This window comes from Cryptotermes secundus, unplaced genomic scaffold, assembly GCF_002891405.2.
Source record: "Cryptotermes secundus unplaced genomic scaffold, Csec_1.0 scaffold216, whole genome shotgun sequence".
Taxonomy (NCBI): Eukaryota; Metazoa; Arthropoda; class Insecta; order Blattodea; family Kalotermitidae; genus Cryptotermes; species Cryptotermes secundus.
Window position 1 is genome coordinate 1059744 of NW_019727090.1, and position 18625 is coordinate 1078368.

General features: G+C 39.8%; 1 protein-coding gene across 6 annotated transcripts in view; it reads left to right on the forward strand.

The window, feature by feature from the left end:
• LOC111864313 overlaps nucleotides 1-18625 on the forward strand; it is a 99215-nt gene that overhangs the window by 61895 nt on the left and 18695 nt on the right. For 4 of the 6 annotated variants that reach the window (XR_004513014.1, XM_033751396.1, XM_023851467.2 and 1 more), the window contains exons 5-7: nucleotides 1529-9354; nucleotides 11878-11979; nucleotides 14202-14417. Coding sequence is in view for 5 of the 6 variants with exons in the window: in XM_033751396.1 (XP_033607287.1) it covers nucleotides 1529-9354; nucleotides 11878-11979; nucleotides 14202-14417 (8144 nt within the window). In the remaining variant the exon portion in view is untranslated. The remainder of the gene's footprint in view (nucleotides 1-1528; nucleotides 9355-11877; nucleotides 11980-14201; nucleotides 14418-18625) is intronic. The other 2 variants (XM_023851468.2, XM_023851470.2) reach the window with 2 other exon arrangements.

Below are 18625 nucleotides of genomic sequence, written 5' to 3' on the forward strand. Positions count from 1 at the left end.
GCTGGTTGCATTTACTTTTTTAAATTTCTGGTGTCACGTATGAAAATGTTGAAACCAAAACACTGATAAGTATTAACAGGTAAGTACTTAAGTGATTTTATAAGATTGGATGCAGTTACGTATATTTGTTCTTACAGTATGTTGGTAGAGGAGTTGCAGTGTTGGATTGAAATTAAATTTTAATTTATTATTCTGTTGGAAGAACTTCTTGACTGATCATTTCTTTGTTCAAGCAAAATGTATTTGTAATGGGACATCCAACGTTGATATGTAGTACTGCTTCAGGGTGCTTATTTCACTCAGGTATTGAAATAATGAAGTTGCTTATGTATTGCGATATACTATCATTGACTAAAGGAAGTTACTGGTAGCACAGTATTATAATGTTCATTATGGCAATGGTATGAATATACCAAGATTTCAGAGATGAAGGAAACAGTAACGCTGATTACAGAAGATGTTTTGGCTGCAGGGCAGCTAACACGCGCACGTACGCACGCACACACACAAACAAACAAACACATTCACACACAAACAGGCACTTGCAAACAGAAAAGAAAAGCATACATAACCACAAAAAAACACGCACCAGCATGAATTCTCCTGTGATAACCTTTGAAAGGGTTGGTGATTTTGTCTGAAGTTCTGCTGGAAGTTCTCACACATATTGACACAGTTGACTTTACTCGTCAGTCAGCAGACTTCATCATTAGCAAAAGAGCACTTTTTGAGCCCTTAGAAGATTGTGCTAGATCACATCCACTGACAGGGTAGCTCAGTCATACCCTCATGCCTTCTATGCCTTGCAGGGCTGTGGTGGAGATATTCTAACCTGCCTCCACACAGGGACAGTCCATAGACAAAGCATATATTTTGTGGCAGTGTGTTACATTCAAATTTTTTGTCAGCACACTATGATGTGTTGTAGTTGATTCCCACCTTATTAACCAAGCTGCAGGCAGTAACACATGTTTTCATGGACAAATTCTTTGATTTGTGCTATTTGCATCCATTTTGTTCGTCTGTGGATGCCTTGAATGCTGAGCCTTGTTCATTTGTGTTTCCCCATTTTGAACTTGGAAAACCAACAAGTGTCTGTCACAGGTTTTCCTAGTTTGAAGCAGAACAGGAAGCACTTGTGAAATCTGTCATTATCTGGTCAAGCATAAGTTGCAGAGGGCCCATCTTACAACACTTCCCACCATGTTACGCGTGAGTGTTGCAAGCTGCAAGTTTGAAATGGAAGGCAAAGGACTACTATTCTACTTTGTCTCCACCCAAAACCCACACCTGTGGTGGTGCCATATTGTGGCCATTCCACCAGAAGCTACTGATCACATCACTTATGGACATATTTGTGTTTTCTGAAGTGCTGGAGGGCTAAGTGAATGTATGTACACTCTCACAGAAAGGGAATCACGTTGGCCATAGACAGCCTTTACGGTTTTGTTATGTATGTGCAATGTTGGTTTTTATCTGATGGTTTATTAGTGCTTATTAGTTCATGTAAATTATTATGCCTTTTCAGATATCCAGAGGAGAGTTTCAGTGCATGTTCCTTCGGAGCACAAAGGTCGTGAAAGTTCTCATTTGAAAATACAACAGAATCAGCAGAATTTAGAGTCCAGGATAACTGTTGAAGATGCATCCCATCAGGGTAGTAAGTTGCAGTTTATGGTGTCAGAAATCAGGGAAGCATCTCTTGGTGACAATGTGAAGTATAAAACAGCTGATGGTAGTTTTCATAGAAATAATAAGCGATGCGGCACTCTAATTGAAAATGCTTCTGTTGCTAAATCCTTGGAAAGAGAAGTAAAATCTTCAAAGCATTTAGTTTCCAAAGAGAAGTGTGGAATGGACCACCCCAACAGTAGTTTGTCTGCTGAAAGAAATAAACATATGAGAAGTGTGACAAAATACCCTGGTGTTAGAAGAACAGCTTTGCAATATTATACTACCATTGATGAATATTTTGGTAAGAATTATGGTAAAAGTGAAGATGAAAATAACCATAATACAAAGGATTCAGCTGAAAATTTGCGAAAGATAGAATGTACAGTTAACAATCAGCAGAAGTTGGTTTGTGAAAATAAATTTCCAGTAGTAAGGAAGAACCTTGAAAAATATGATGAAGTGGTAAAAATGCGTACCTCATTATCAAAAAGCAAAGAAAAGTTAGCTAAGATGTCAGGCAGTCAGCATGCAAGTAAGTGTTCAATGAATGTTAAAAGAAGAAGCAGCGAACCTTGTGAGTTGCTTTCTAAAATACGTAAGAAGAGGCGGTTCAGTTATGGAGGAGGAGAATCTGTAGTAAAGGGGGCAGAAATGAGACCCATGGGAAATGATATGAAGAGTAGAAAGGGCGATGAGAAAATGTTGGAAATTGATATTCCAAAGCTTCCAAAAACAGGAGAAGAGGCTGATACTTATGGAGTTTCAGCAGACAGTGGCACGAGGATGGTACCTGGAGGAAATGAGACAATCAAAGCTGGAGGGAAGAAAGTGACAAAACAGGGAAAGAGAAGTTCACATTGTCCAGAAGTTGCAAAGGCTGCTACTCAAGGCATACGCATAGAGAAAGTCACAAAAATGAAACCTGGAGAAAAAGTGGTGAAGAATAGGAAGAATGAAGAGAAAGTACTGGAAAAAGAAACTCTTCACTGTTCAAATGCTGGTGAAGGTGTATCCGCAGAGAGAGGCACAAAAGTGAACCCTGCAGGAGCTGAGATTGTGAAGGCAGGAAAAGATGAAGAGAATATATTGGGAAGTTCCCACTGTGTGAAAACAAGTTGGCACGCTGCTGCTGATAGCATACAAGAAACCACAAAAATAATGACTGGAGGAAGTGAGTCAGTGAAGACTGGAAAGAATGAACTGAAAATATTGAAGGGAAGTCCACAGTGTTTTAAAACTAAAGAACAGGCCGCTGTTGAAGATCTGTCCCAGAAGAAAACAATAAAAATGAAACCTGGAGGACGTGACGTGGTAAATTGTTGCAAGAATAAAGGGAATGCATTGAAGAAAATTCCACAGTGTTTGTACACTGAAGAAAAGACCATTGTTCAAAATTCATCCAGAGAGAGAGTCACCAAAATTAAACCTACAGGAAATGAGATGGTAATGACTGCAAGGAATGAAGAGAGAATATTTAAGGAAACTCTACTGTGTCTGAGGACTGAAGAACAGGCTGCTACTCAAAGTTTATCTCTGGAGAAAGTTACAAAAAAGAAACCTAGAGGAAGTGAGATGGTAAAGACTGGAAAGAAAGTAGAGAAGGTGTTGGAAGGTCCACAGAATTTGAAACGAGGGCAACAGACTTCTGCCCTAAGTATGTCCATGGAGAAAGCGACAAAAAATAAACCTAGAAGTGAGATGTTCAGTGATAGAAGGAAGGAAGAGAAAATATTGAAGGGAAGTCCACAGCATTTGGAAATAGAACAGAGCGTTGTTCAAAGTTTATCCACAGAGAAAAGAACAAAACCGAAACCTGGAGGAGGTGAGAAGGTGAAGACTGGAAAGAATGAGAGAAAATTGAAGAAAAGTTCAAGGTGTTTTAAAACAGGTCATCAGGCTTCTTTTCAGGCCATATCAGTAGAGCGAGCCATTGAAACAAAACCTAGAGGAAGTGGAATAGTAAATATGGGAAAGAATAAGGTGGAAACTTTGAAGGGAAGTCCACAGAGATTGAAACCTGGACAAGATACTGCATTTGGAGTATCTAGAGAGAGAGTGCATAACACTACTGCATTAGAAATGAAACAACGAGGAAATGAGTTGTTGGCTACGAGCAGTGTAAAAGCATGTAGAAGGGACAAGCAATATCATTCATTTGTATCGTTAAATGATTGTAAAAGGGATAAAAATGGTAAATTATTTTCAGAGAAACAGAACAGAAGAAATACTTTGGAGAGAATTACAAATATAAATCCATTTTATACTTCCAAATTAGATTTTAAAGATGATAAATATAGGAAGAAGAGAGAAATAATGTTGGAACTGTTTGGAGAGGATCCTGATGAACTTCCAGGAAGTAAGTCTGATAGCCCTGATGGAGTTTGTATGAAAGTTTTACAGGAAAGTAATTCCTGCTCAAATTCAGCAAGAGTATCTAATCATTCAGGAGAAAATGTTAAATTTGCGAGTTCTTTAGAACAGGATAGAGGACAAAAGGATAATGGGTCGACATGTCAGCTGATGTTACTTTCTTGTAAAAGTGAATCAGAAAGCAACAGTTTGAATAAAGGAGAAGTAGAACCAGAACACCGTGACCAGCAGAAAGCTAAAGGGTTTGGTGATCGTGAGCCTAGTTCCTTGTGCCCCAGAAGTGAAGTGCAGAAAGTTGGCTCCCAAAAATTGCCACAATTGAATCATTCTGCACAACAGAATAACCATCAACAAGAGGGTGTATGTGACTCCATGACGAACAGAGCTGGTGCAAATACATTACAGCAGAATAATCAAGTCCGGTCAGATATGACAACTCACAAAAATGATATGTATGCAGTAACCTCCAGAACAACAACCTTACATGTGGATACTTTGGGTAAGAGTGATCATCAGAAAGACACTGGACCTGAAGCATGTTTTGAAAGTGAGTTGCTCATAACATGCCCCATGAAAGATGGAACTGGTACAATCACACAGGATAATACACAAAAGCAAAATGGATTTGGACACCAGAAATCAAGTGATGTAGCCAATACAAATGATATACATCTTACAGGATGCATTAAGGAAGGAGAAAATGGGGAATTTCACTTGATAATAAATGCAAAAAATATAGATACTTTGTTTCCAAGTCCTCAAAGGGACCACTCTGGCACTACAGTGAAACTGCTTTCGGTAAATTGTAATATATTAAAGGATGTTAATGATGCATCAGATGGACATTCTGTGAGCACAGAGGGGGTTGTACATGCTGATAAGTGTTCAGAAGATATCAGCATGCCATCAGACACTGCAGAAAGAGTAGCTGAGAAGAAGGTTTCATCCCCTGAAACAAATGTAAATGTGTCTACACTAGAGATTCCAGATATATCATGCTCGAAGGTAACCGGATCTGTGGATAAGCATGTTTCTCCTGTGCCAGATACATCAGGTTGTGGACAAAATGGACCAAATAACCAACACGATACAGTTGAAAGGTCAGTGGATAAGCATGTTTCTCCTGTGCCACATACATCAGGTTGTGGACAAAATGAACCAAATAACAAACACGATACAGTTGAAAGGTCAGTGGATAAGAATGTTTCATCTGTGCCACATATATCATGTTGTGAACGAAATGAAACAGATAACCAACACCATACAGTTGCAAGTTCATCTACAAGTGAGCCATTACAGGATCTGGCATTACTTTGCAAAAGAAGTGTTCCAGATTCTTCCTCTCAGCCACAGATTTTCAGGATGTTGACATCAGCAGTGAAACAAACTGAAGTTGAAATAGCTGGGAAAGAGAAGTGTCTGTCAGAATCCAACTCTGGAATGAGGGTAGGCTGCAGTAAAGCAAGCACCAAATTCCCACAGTCAACTGTAGACCTTAACCAAACTCAGGTTTGTTCTCCTTTACAGACAAATATTCCAAACAGCAAGGAAACCACTTCTGCTATGCATAGCTCTAGACCTACAGTCAGGTCTGATCAGCTGCAGCCTGAGTCATTCCAAGCAAACAGCAAAAGTACAGATGATAAGCCCCCACAAGAGAGTGATGTTCCTGTTTCTCTTACTTTACCGCGGATTAGGGTTCGAGATCCAGAGAGTTTGGGAATTATTCACCATAAGAAGTCATTTTTTAAAGAAATGGATACAAAATTGTGTGAATTGACACAAATCACATATGTATTATTGCAAGATATGAATCGTATTCTTCACCGTCTCAGAGCAATATGTTGCCTGACAGGTACCTTGAAGGATACAGAAACAGCTTTGGCAAAGGCAGAGCATACAACCCATCACCAAATTGTTAAAGCCAAAACATTCCTTGACTTGTATAAGTATGTTGAAAGAAGTTTCTCAGATGAAAGTAAAGGTATTCTGATTAAACGTCTAAGTGAGTTGAATCCTCATTGGACTTATACTTCAAGACAGTTAGAAATGTGTCAGAACTATTGCTTTTGGGTACTCAGGAATAGTCAGATGAGCGTGGAAAATTTGGGTAGTATGTCAAGTCAGGTCACAGTTTCGTCAGTTTCATTAATACAGCAGATTTTGCAACACAGTTTTCAGCAGCAGCCAGTAGGCGTTCCAATTCAAAGTAATGTTGCCTCAAATACAAATAATCAGGTCTTACCTCTGTTGCAAGCACGAGGACAAATTCCATCGAGCAGTGAAGCAAATATCAATTCAAAACAGCAAACTTCTGAATCTATGCAGAATGTTCCATCTATTGCACCAGTACTGTTTACATCTAGTAGAAATGAGGTGGTGACCCACACCGGAGGTCCAGCAACTGATGCTACATATGATGTATGTATGAGGGAAACAGGATCACATTTGAATCCAAGACATGCTCAGACCGTAAACATCCCCCAACAACAATTGCCTAATTATAATCTTGCGCAAACTCAGAACCCACCAGGTAGACAATTTACATACTCAAATTCTATTTCTTATATACCACAACCTGTTCATGAAACTGATAGAGCTATTCCACTTGCACAAAGCCAAGTTTTAAATATGCCACCTAAAAAGAGAAAAGTCCCTACAATACTGGCACATTCATATAACGTGCAACATACTACACCATATGCAGTTCCAAATGTTCCTGTTTCTCATGGGAACAGAAGTGCAGTTTCAGGATTTACAGGCTCTGTGCCTGTGTCTGGCTCAGGCTATTCACTACCAAATTCTTTGAGTAACTCACATGCACCAAATCTGCAGGTTGCACCATCTCATTACACATCCAACAATCAGAATCAAACTATACAACAAAGAAAATTGGCATACGATTCGAGTAGAGCTGCTTTCAAAAATCCATCAAATCAACATACCTATCAGCACATGTACTTACGCACTTTGAATAAAAATTCAGCTTTGAATAAATCAGCTCAAAACCCTGTCAATCAACCACACTCTCGAAATGAAGCCATACAAAGGGATACATTCCCTCAACCTGTGATTAATACACGAAATTCTTCCAATCAGCCTTACCCTTGGAATGAAGCCATTAAACAGCATACATTTTCTGAATCAGTTGGTAATCCTCCCAATACCTTGCAACAGGGTGTATCTTCACATTATATGAATAATGTTGCTGCCCGAAGTTCAGCTGCAAATTCATCCAGTCGCCCCTATGTACCAAATCAGGTCATAAATCATGGTATGTTTTCCCATCAGTTGAGTAATGCCCCTTCAAATAGAGTAACTGGAGGCACAACTAATGTTTCATTACGTGAATTGTGTGCATCTGCTGCTGGTCCTATGGGAGAAGTTCATGGTTATATGCATCCAATAGGAAATAGATTTTGTGGAACACAACAACCACCACCACGTTATATAGCGCCACCACCACCTTATATACCACTATCATCAAGCTACACACGAGTGTCACCACATGCTCAGAAGCAAGTGAGTGTTCAAGAACACCATGTATCTGCCGCTCAAGGAAACACAGGATCCTACAATGGAGCATCTTCTGGGATCCCTCAGCAACACCAGGCACCTCCAGTAGCTTCTGAATTACAAATGCAGTTATGTGGAACAACACAGTCTATTATAAGTCACAGACGAGGATCACATGGAAGAGGAAATGCTAATGATGTAGCAAGTAACAATTACTGCAATGGGGGAATCACCCAGAATGCTCCAGCAAATAATTTTTTTGATAGGGTCAGCAACCAGAATGGATCTCCTGGAAACAATATATTAAGAAATCAGCTTTTTGATAAGGAGATCAATCAGAGTAGATTTCTTGTGAATAGAGCAACAGATAACACACTGTCTGACCATAGAAACACGTGGAGTGAACCAGCAAGTAATGTTTATGACAAGAGAAAAACACACTGTGAACCAGCAAGTAACAGTCTCTCTGAAAGGGGAAAGAATCAGTATTTGTCTGCAGGTAGTGGAGGATATAACAGTTTGTTTGATGGGATAGACAGCCTAAGTGGACCTGTTCCAAACAGTACAGCAAATAACAGTTCCTGTGAAGGGGAAAACAGACAAAATGTATCTCTTGCAAATGGCCAGTTTGATAGGAGAAACAGTCAAAGTAGGCCTCTTCCAAATAGAACAGCAGATAATCTCCATGACAGGGAAAACAACCAGACTGGATGTCTTCCAGTTATTACATGTAACAGGCTCTTTGATAAGGGAAACAGCTGGAGCAGACCACCAGCTCCGGCCAATATTCCATCTTCAGTAACGTTTCAGGCAAGATTCGAAGGTGTTCAGCAGCATTCAAAGAAACCAACTCAGAAGTTACCTGGTTGTGAGGTTGGCCACCAAAATGTAAATAATGTAGCTCAGCATTTGTCTGGAGCATCAAGTTATCCGTCTACGGAAAATCCCATTTCTGAGATTGGGCAGCAAAATGTGAATAATATGACTCAGAAACATTTGTCTGGAGCAGCAAATGTTTCATCTGCAGAAAATCGAAATGTTAATGGTAACAGTGGCTTCTTAAAAGTAAATACCATATCTGAGGGTACCCGTCTTGAAGACCCTCAACTTGAAAGTAATTCAAACATTACTGAGACCCCTGCTTCTCTCCCAAATTCACAACCCTTGTTCGATGTTAATCAGCAATCCAGTCTTTGCAGAAGCCAACAGAGACAGTTGTCAAGCATAGTGACTGCTCAACCTGAACTGTCAAGGAACACTCCTGTTGGTATAGTTCAAGCATCTGGGAATCCCGGTTGTGTTCCTGGTTCTTCTGCTCAGGCAACAGGAATCTCATCTACTGGCCATACTGCAGAAACCTTGCATTTGCATGTTTGTGAGCCACGTAGTACAAACCATGTTACACTTAGTGCAACAGTAAGTGAACCACCTGAAAAGGCTGTTCCAGATCAACAGAGCACTAACAGCGCATTAAGGACAGAGATTCAGCAAGAAACAAGTGGCAGACCTACATTACGGACGTTCAGGAGGAAGAGTGGCAATGACAACCTAAGAAACGAAACAGTTAGTGTTGAAGTTGTTGACCCTAGAAATGATGTTCAGCTTGAGACTGAATCTGAATGCCTTGGGATTGATGTTACATCAAAACAATCGGAGGAGGAAGAAGTAACCATTCTCACAGTGGAGGAATGTGTTTCCATATCCAATTCTGAAACTTCCAAAACAACAACATTGAATAAAATTCCAGCTGCCATGGTGGATGAAGCCGGAGGATCTGATTCAGAAGTGGAGGTTGTAAGTTCACTATTACTTGCATTTTAAGTTACTTATGAATGGGAGGGAACTGTAGGAAATGCACCAGTATTTTTTTTTAATTTGCAGTATTTGCTATTAAATTGCAGTGTGTTGTATGCATTTATTTAATGAGCTGCATGAAATAACACAGACAGGAAAATGATTGGAATGCAGTGGACAATGTAAAAGAAATTATTGGATCACAAATTAACAGTAATACAGGTGAAGATGGAAAAATAATTACAGTACTTGTCACAAATAATGAAACAATTTCCAACTACCATGCACGTGTACTATGTTTCCTTCAATTCCAAGATACTTCTTTATTTTTTAAAATTGGGGTACATTTTACTTTACACAGCATAAAAAAAATGGTGTTGAAAAATCATATTGTGTGTATAAAGTGAAAGGTAACCTTCACGTACATAACACTAGTTACGGGGCACACGCACAAAGGAGACACTGAAAGTGTGTATCTCCATCATCAGAAATGTTCTGTTTTGCAATTGATGGCATCTTGGAATAAAGAAAATATGTAATACTAATAACGTGATACAGACTACAAAACATCACCAATCAACACACAAAAATGCTCCTTCAGCATAACCAGACATGTATGCAGGAATGTATGTAACTCCTCCATGCCCCTTACTAACCCTTCAAGGGCCTAAATACTAATTAAATGAACAGTGGCGTTTTTGTTTTAAGGGGCAGTGAATCTCCTGTTCAGACAGATTACAGGAAACTAAAACTAAACATACAGTATGAAAGGCACATGGTATTGTGGGTGGGGAAGCAGGAAACCTTGCTTGTTCTTTTATAGGTCCAACAAATGTTTAGTTACCAACATTTACAAATGTTATGCAACTCAGAATAATGTTCAAGGACATTTCTATGTTTGATTTTCTGTTAGTTTTAACAAACTTATCCTTTTAAGGGGGGTGGATAGAGTTGTGAGATCACTGTGTTGGCCCTTTGTTGTGCTTGTGCAAATGCTGAAGTGGTTGACCATTTTCTACCACATTTAACATGAACATGGTATTGGATTCCATACAAACATTGTTTTCTACAGTTGGTACAGGTGGCTGATAACACAAACTTGTAATGTGGGAGCAACACCAGCACCGCCTAATATGGGCCTTTGAAATAACAGTAAATCTATAAATATGTAATTTCTGTTAAGCACATTTTTTCCTGGACTGCTAAATAAGGCTTAATAAAATCTACCGTATTTACGCATGTATAGGCCGCACATTTTTTGCCAAAAATTCAAGAGGAAAACTGGGGTGCGGCTTATATTCGAAATATTCGAAATCACACTTCATTTAAAAAAAATTACATTCATAATTAGTAATACAGGGTGTTCTACTCCTGAAATAATATTCCAAGAAAATTATTTTTTCTATAATTTCTGTCTGAAAATTGTGCTGCGGCCTATACGTGCATAAATACGGTATATAGCTTCGGTTAGTTGGCAGTAAGCACAATAGACCAGTGTAGGTTGCGGTGCAACGGCCGAGAAGGCCCACCCCCCTTATACATTCATTCACTAGATGGCAGTAACTAATGAACCACAGAAAGGAAATGGATCATAAACATGCCTGAAAATTCTGTATGGTATTATTTATAAGCGACTCAGCAACAGTATAGTGAAAGTGAGAAACATTGAGCTCATATCTGACAAATTTCATATAGGGAAGCTCTCTGCTTTAGCTGTAAATTAAGCGGTCTCCGTACTCTATAGAGGTAATGTTCCTACCTCATGACTCTTGGTACGCGGGTTCAGATACCTGGCGGAGGTCGTCGAATTTTTAAGGGCGGAAAAATTCAGGGAACAAGTCCTCCGGGAGGGACTTTAAGCTGTGTGTCCCATGTCGTAACTTTACGGCACGTAAAAGAACCTCATATCCCCAAAGGGGATCACTGAACAAAATTCCAGGACGCTTCCCGCCCAACAATAGCCTCTAAGGCCTCTGATAGATGGGGGAAGCATTATAGACACCACTAAGCAAGTGGCCGAACTCACTTGCTCGGCGGGACTGATGGTATGCACCATTTATCGGTAGGGTAAAGAGACTGGTAGAATATCATAGAGGGAAGCACAATAGATCAAACTGGTCGCGGTGCATGGGGAAACCCACCCTCTCTAAATAACTAACTAACTAGCTGTAAATTATCACCACCTCCCACAAAGAAATCAGTACAGATCACGTATTAGTAATAATATTAACTATTGCGGGCAATAAGAATATGGTGATTTGGACCATGATTCAGCCCTATAACTGTCAGCACATGAGCACATAAAAATAACTGAACAACAGGGTAGTGCATTGATTGGTTTTAAATGTAATTGATTATAGCCTTGGGAGTCTGTTCAATAGAAAAACAGGCTGTATGAGTTCTTGGATCCTCATGTTTTGATGTAGTTATCGATAGAATTTATATATAAGAGCATGTTTCGTCTTTCATCCATCTTATTGTAAGTGGGTGGCTTATTTATTTATTATAATTGATGTTCTACAGATTTGTGAAGTACTGCCACAATCACGAACTGTTTCTCGGGACAGTGGTTACAAGACACCATCTCCCATGGCTGGAGATGTTGGGACTGGAAGTGATCAGAAGGTAAGCATCTCAGAAATATTGTTATTTTTACTTTTTCATTTATACGGAATAAACATAGTATTATGTAGGACTTGTTCTCATAGCGGTGGTTATGAAGAGTACTATCTTCTGGGATGTAATACAGTGTAGTCCGTTAAGTTTGGCTTGCCACCTGCTTTCATCCTGGTACATCACTTTGCTTATTTGATCTTGAAGATGGAAATAGTAGTTCCTCTGAAATGTCGGTTGACTTTCAGCAGACTACATGGCATTATATCTCACAAGTTAATTTTTTTTTTTTAATTTGCTTAGTGGGGGGTTGGAGTCACACTGGGTCCACTCAGTATGGTGGCCACTGATTAGCCTATTGTAGCCTGCCCTGGGTGATTATGGTGATGGATAATTTGGTGGAGTGAAGGTTGGCAGGGGAAACCGAAGTACTCGGAGAAAACCTGCCCCAGCGCCACATTGTCCACCATAAATCTGACTTGACCAGACCCGGGATTGAATGCGGGCCATCACGGTGGGAAGCCAGGGACCAACCGCTTGAGCTGTGGCGTGGCCACTATCTCACATGTTAGTACTCTTCATGTTATAGTTCTGAGAATTTTAATGTTTAATAGAGGATTGTGTTTTAAGTACCACTGAAGTAGTAAAGATAACTTTTGGGTTGTTGCCTGTAGGTTTATTTGGGAATTGGCTCACTTTACTCACATGTAACTTTCAGAAGATGTGCAGGTGGCATTATGTATTTACGAGGGTCATACTGAAAGTCAGGAGCAACAATTTTTTGTGAAGTAACGTGCTCTATTATTGACAAACCAAATACACCACCTCAATCAACAGACCTTTCTTTATTTTTCCACATAATCGCCACTTCTTTGTACACATTTCTTCCAGCGTTCTGGGAGTTTGAAAATTCCCCTTCTGTAATATTCCGTTCCAGCCATCCGAAGACACTGACGTACTGCTTTCTGAATTGCCTCCCTTGTCTCGAAATGTCCACGCAGCTGATCCTTCACATATCCGAAAAGATGGTAGTTGGAGGGTGCCAGATCAGGGTTATAGGAGGGGTGTGGTAGAACTTCCCACCCCATGTTTGCAATTGCTTCCAATGTGAGGTGAGCGGTGTGGGGGCGAGTGTTGTCATGCAGGATGTTTCTCCCGGGCATTTATCGTGCAATGCACGATGGAGCTTGTGCAGTGTCTTGACGTAACTAGCAGCATTGATGGTTTGCCCAGGTTCCAGGAATTCGGCCAGAATAAACCCCCTTGCATCCCAGAAGACTGTGCCCATCACCTTCGCAGCTGGTGGCACTGTCTTTGCCTTCCTTTTTGATGGAGAATGCAAATGGTGCCATTCCAGTGTGGAGCAATTGGTGGAATGCAATTTCACACACTGTTCTGTATGAGATAATCACAGTTAGTCTAGGCTATCACAGGTTTTGTGCAAGATGGGTTTTGCAAATGCTCACGGGTATGCACAAAACGCATAGAATGGCTTCAGCTTTGAATTTGATTTTTTTTTAGAGTGATTCCACAAAGATGGCGATGAATTTCGCATTCACATCATATGAGTGACAGGTGATGAATTCTGGGTTTCGTTTATGAATGTTGAAACCAGAGAGCAATGAAAGCAGTGGTTGCAAACACATTCACCAAACAAATTGAAAAACTTTAAACAGACATCTGCCACAAAGCTGATGGGAATTGTTTTCACTGTGTTGCGGCATTCAGAACAAACAGGGTGGCATGCTGACATCAGTTTACTTTTAATGCTTCTCCATGACATTGCATGTCTGCATATAGCAGCTTACACTTAAACACTGCTGGAGCATTTCAGGCAGGAGTTTGACCACCCATCTTACAGCCCCAATCTTACTCCAAGTGACTACAACCTGTTTACCTAACTGAAGAACTGGTTCAGATCACAGCACTTCAACATAAGCTGATGGAAGGTGTCAAAATGTAGGTGAGCTCACAGGTGGCAGACTTTAATGCAGGCATACAAAAAGTTCCCCGATAGGACAAATTCTGTAATTCTGGCGGTGACCACCTTGAGAAGTAGTTGAAATGTGTACATATTTTTTTGTATATAATAAACAATATTTCCTCACTCCTTGTTTTTTTAACAGCTCAGTCGAGGTTACTTTCTGAATAGCCCCCATATAAGGAAGTATATGTTAAGGAAGGGGCAAACTATGAAACTGAAGACAAAGATGAGGTCACTGTACTGATTTCAGGAAATTCCTGTGAAGAAACTAGATTTTCAAATGACAGAAAATACATACCAGCCTGAAGACACACTGCTGGTAGGCGAAGAGTATGAAGACAATAAACCTCTCCTGGAAGAGGATTACAAGGATAGCAAACTACAGACATGGTTTGAGTGTGAGGATGCAGTATCAGCAGCATGGTACAATACTGAGCTGACTTCACTGATGTGGCAGGAATCAGAGGTGGGCCCTTTGCCAGTTTGTCATGATGTCAAGAAAATGAATTTGCATTAAAGCACTGTGTGCATGATTCTGGCACATCTTTTGATATATGTAATGGACACAGCCTTAAAAATAAAATTCCTTGTAAAGTGATAGGCATTGTCATTTTGCATGGTTTGTTTTATAACAACATTAAATAAATTGTATTGATTTATAATGTGCTTATATGGCTCATATGTGTATTATTTTCTAGAATTGTTTTTTTAATGCATTAATGTAAAGTATTTAAGTGCGTGTGTTTGTAGAGTTAATTTTTTTCTTGAAATCCTGTAGTTTATGTGGGATATGTATTGGCTATTCATTAATGTGGGGATGGATGATGTGAATACCACCAGCAATTGAAATGGTGTACTGTGTGCTAGTCCAGAATGCGTGTACTTCCCAATTCTGTTACCAGAGGCAGAGTGCATCAGTTTCCCCATCAGGACCTCTCTGTATAGCATAGTGTCAGTGATTAAGAGGTAGGGGGGATCTGCCCCAAGGTGATGTAAAATAAGTTAGAAATCTGAGGTCAGGTGAAATGTCAGGTAGATTGTACAGTTTATTAAATGGGGAATGTTTGTGAAAGGTAGAAAGTTGAATATTATGAATTGCTACAAGCGTGTTATCCTTACGGAAGATAAACTGGAGGTAGGTAGCCCACATTGTAGTGTGATGGGTTCAGTTTTGTATTGCACTAAATATATTAAAACTCTTGAATGCAACTTCTCGTAGAGAAAGCTAAATGTAAATCACTGTTTGTTTTATAATTTATATTTTTGGAAGCAGTATAGGTTAGATTTTTGGTAATATTATCTAATGCAGAATTTGTTTTGCAGCAGTATAACATACACTGATCAATGTTGTGGACATAATCCATAATCCTGACCTATCTGAAATTACATCTCAAAGATTGGCCTATGCCTCCATCCTTAGATAAAGGAAACCTAATCTGTTGGAACTAATTAGTAGAGCTCATTCCTGTCAGGCTTGCAGTGACTGGATAATCCTGGTAGACCATGCAGGCTTCATAAGTTAGACCCCGAGGGATGCATTCTTATCAGCCACAGTAACATTGGAGAGGCCAAAGGGCATAACTGTGAACTGCCATAGTCCCATTCTCATAGTGGCTAAGGTGCAGAGCAACTTTCCAGTCTTCAAGTCCAGGGTTGAGAACCATTTATCCTGGGTGACCATATCCAGATGTCCTTGGTACAAGGGAGTGGTGATTAGTAACGTCATTCAGCCTTCAGTCATCTGTGCAGAATTGAAAGTATCCTTTCTTCTTGCTGATGAGCATGGCCGGTGAAGACCAAGTATTATCCCTTGACTTTTTATGTCCCTCAGTACATTTAGTCCAGTTAGTCCTGCTGTGATCGTGGGTAGGGTGTCTTCAAAGGGGCTGACATTCATATCTGTTGCTATTTGTTGGCAAAATATCCTGGAATTAGGTGATTAACTCCAGCTCTCAGGCTTCTCTGGTATTCAGGTTTGGCCAGGCAGCAGGCACTACCTCTTGCAGTTGCTGACAGATCTCGTGTCTGGAATTTAGGGTTCCAAACTTTTGGCTGGCACTGCCCGTGTGACCAGTTCTCATTGGCCCAGAGTGGTGCCAAGAGCCAACATCTGGCCTTGATTTATCACAGTCATCATCCTGACAGTACACCCCATTGAGCTTGGTCCAGTGTTCTAGATGAGTGTTCAGTGCAGTTGAGAGCACAAGGATGTGAATGGAGCATGTCCTTAATGAATTGTGAAGATTAGTTGAGTACAGATTAGGGCAGGGGAGTACAGAGTGACTGAAGAGGGAGAAAGAAGAAGACTTGATAGTGATTTGAAGTGATAGTTTCTGTGTTGAGATCCACTGCCAGGACATGACTAGTAGAATCCTAGTGTATGTGCAACAGTGAATTGTAAATTGTGTAAATCAGTCACAGCACTATATTAATTGTAATTAAGTGAGATTGTAACCGAAGTGCGGGGGTCAAGGTCTTCACTTTTGTGTAGTATAGTAAAACTTGGTGATGTTCCTTTGACAAGTGACTGGGACTGACCACTTGTGAGTGACCATGAAAGACATTTAAAAGCTACAAGAGAGAGGAATTTTAATTGATAACAATAATAATCTATTTTATTTTACTTATTAATTTTAGCCTAATGTTTTAAGCTTGCAATGACACGACCTTCCCTCTAAAAATTGGCCAATGAAGGGGAATAGCAGAAAAAGTATAGTGTTAACATAGAATAACCTACCTGATGATGGTCCGAATGGCCGAAACAGTCTATAAAGTGAAAAAACTATACAGAATACATTTACATTTATTGCTTCTCTGTTTCACTAAAATAATTCTGTGATTTTCTGCTAATTTCTTTATCATCCATCACACATGGTAATTTAATCATTTTGTAAGTTACTTGAGAAACCTTCCAATGTGTTGGATTGTGTATGATGTGTGCTAATACTACAGTTAATTACTGCATCAAATAATGAATAGAATTTAGGAGGGATGAAGAGCTGGTCATTTTTCTACAGTGGCATGGGACTCCATCACCTACATGTGAATCAAAGATGCTGCTTACATAGACATGCGTAGCTATGAAAACAAAACGCCCTACTAATGCTTCACATGTGCTGTAATTAGATGTTGCACCTACATTTATAAATCATCAGTCTCAAGCAGGGGCTGGCCTCTTGGCAATGAGTTTACCATCCATTACCTTCAATCCATGTCCACTTCTAACTGCAAATTCTGCAATCTTAAACTTCAGCCTATTCAAAAAGATTGACACTAGTTTCAGTTCACTAACCTTGATAGATGTTATTAGTGTAGTTATTTCACAGATGTGCCTAAGTTCACCCAGTCTAATTATAACACAATCAAGATGATGAAACAAAGAAAGCAGGATGAAGGAACAACATTTATGGGGACGGAACTGTGAGAGGGAATTGTAATAACAAGTAGCAGTAAAACTTGTTGCAGATACTCCTATTTATATGAATCAACAATAGTTTCAGACAACTGTGATGTTTTACTTGTAGGTGGGACCAGCAATTTTTTTTTTTTCAATTTTTTTAATTCGCTTAGTGGGGGGTGGAGTCCAACTGAGTTCACTTTGGCATGGCAGCCACTGATTGGCCTATTGTAGCCTGCTGCGGGTGATCATGATGATGGAGAATGGTGGAGTTAAGATGCACCAGCATTTGATTCACTATCTGAGTAAATACTTAATGTTCATTATATTCTCAGAGTATGGTCTACTTCTGTCTACAGGTGAAGGGAAATTATATAATACGAAACATACATCTGTGAATAACACAACTAAAAGTGAACATCAAACCAGCTTAATTAACAGTGTCTCCTGCCATATGAAAAGTGCCTCTGATGATGGTTTTAATTAAACAGAAACATGTAAGGCAAGAATAATAAAAGAGACGTGACCTCTATTGCCACACTGGATGGAAAATTCTACTAACTTTGTAACTTATTTAATGTATTTGCATGTGTACATGTGTAAATGGCAGCAGCTACTGTGATAAATACAGACTGCCTGTGAGTGATCAGGAAAGATATTTAAAAGTCACAAACAAAAGAAATTTTAACTGATAACAGTAATAATTATCTATTTTAGTTTTACTTCATTAAAATTAAAATTAATTTTACCAGCTGTGTGAAATACTTCTCGTTGGAAAATCTTCAAAACGTGGGTTGCAGTAGGCTGTTCATCCCCTCCAGCCCCCTCCCTGTTAGCTATGCAGTCCAAAACGTAGGTTCCACCAGGCTCTTCAACCTCTCCAGCCCCCTTCTCCTCAGATGTGCAGTCACCAAACTTACACCGAGCCACTGAACTCGTGGTCAACCAGCATAAGGAAGAATAATCGTGGTCTTTTTCCAGGACGCCATAACAATACCTGGCCCAGTTGTAGCATGTGGTGCCTAAAATCGGCTGTTACATCATAAGCTCACAGGACATGCAGCCCAAGTATGCTCTCGCCTGTGGTTTTTGCAATGAATGCTAAGTTTCTTTCACACACTGCCCCAGAGTAAGCTCCACCAGCACGTAAAAGATGGGGAGATTTTCCCCAGATGCCATCTGCAAAATATGGCTTAGTCAGCTTCCTTGCTGGCAGTTCTGTGATTATGTCAGGCCTGGGGACAGTTGCAAAGCATAGCTCGTCCCCTGTGCAGCCA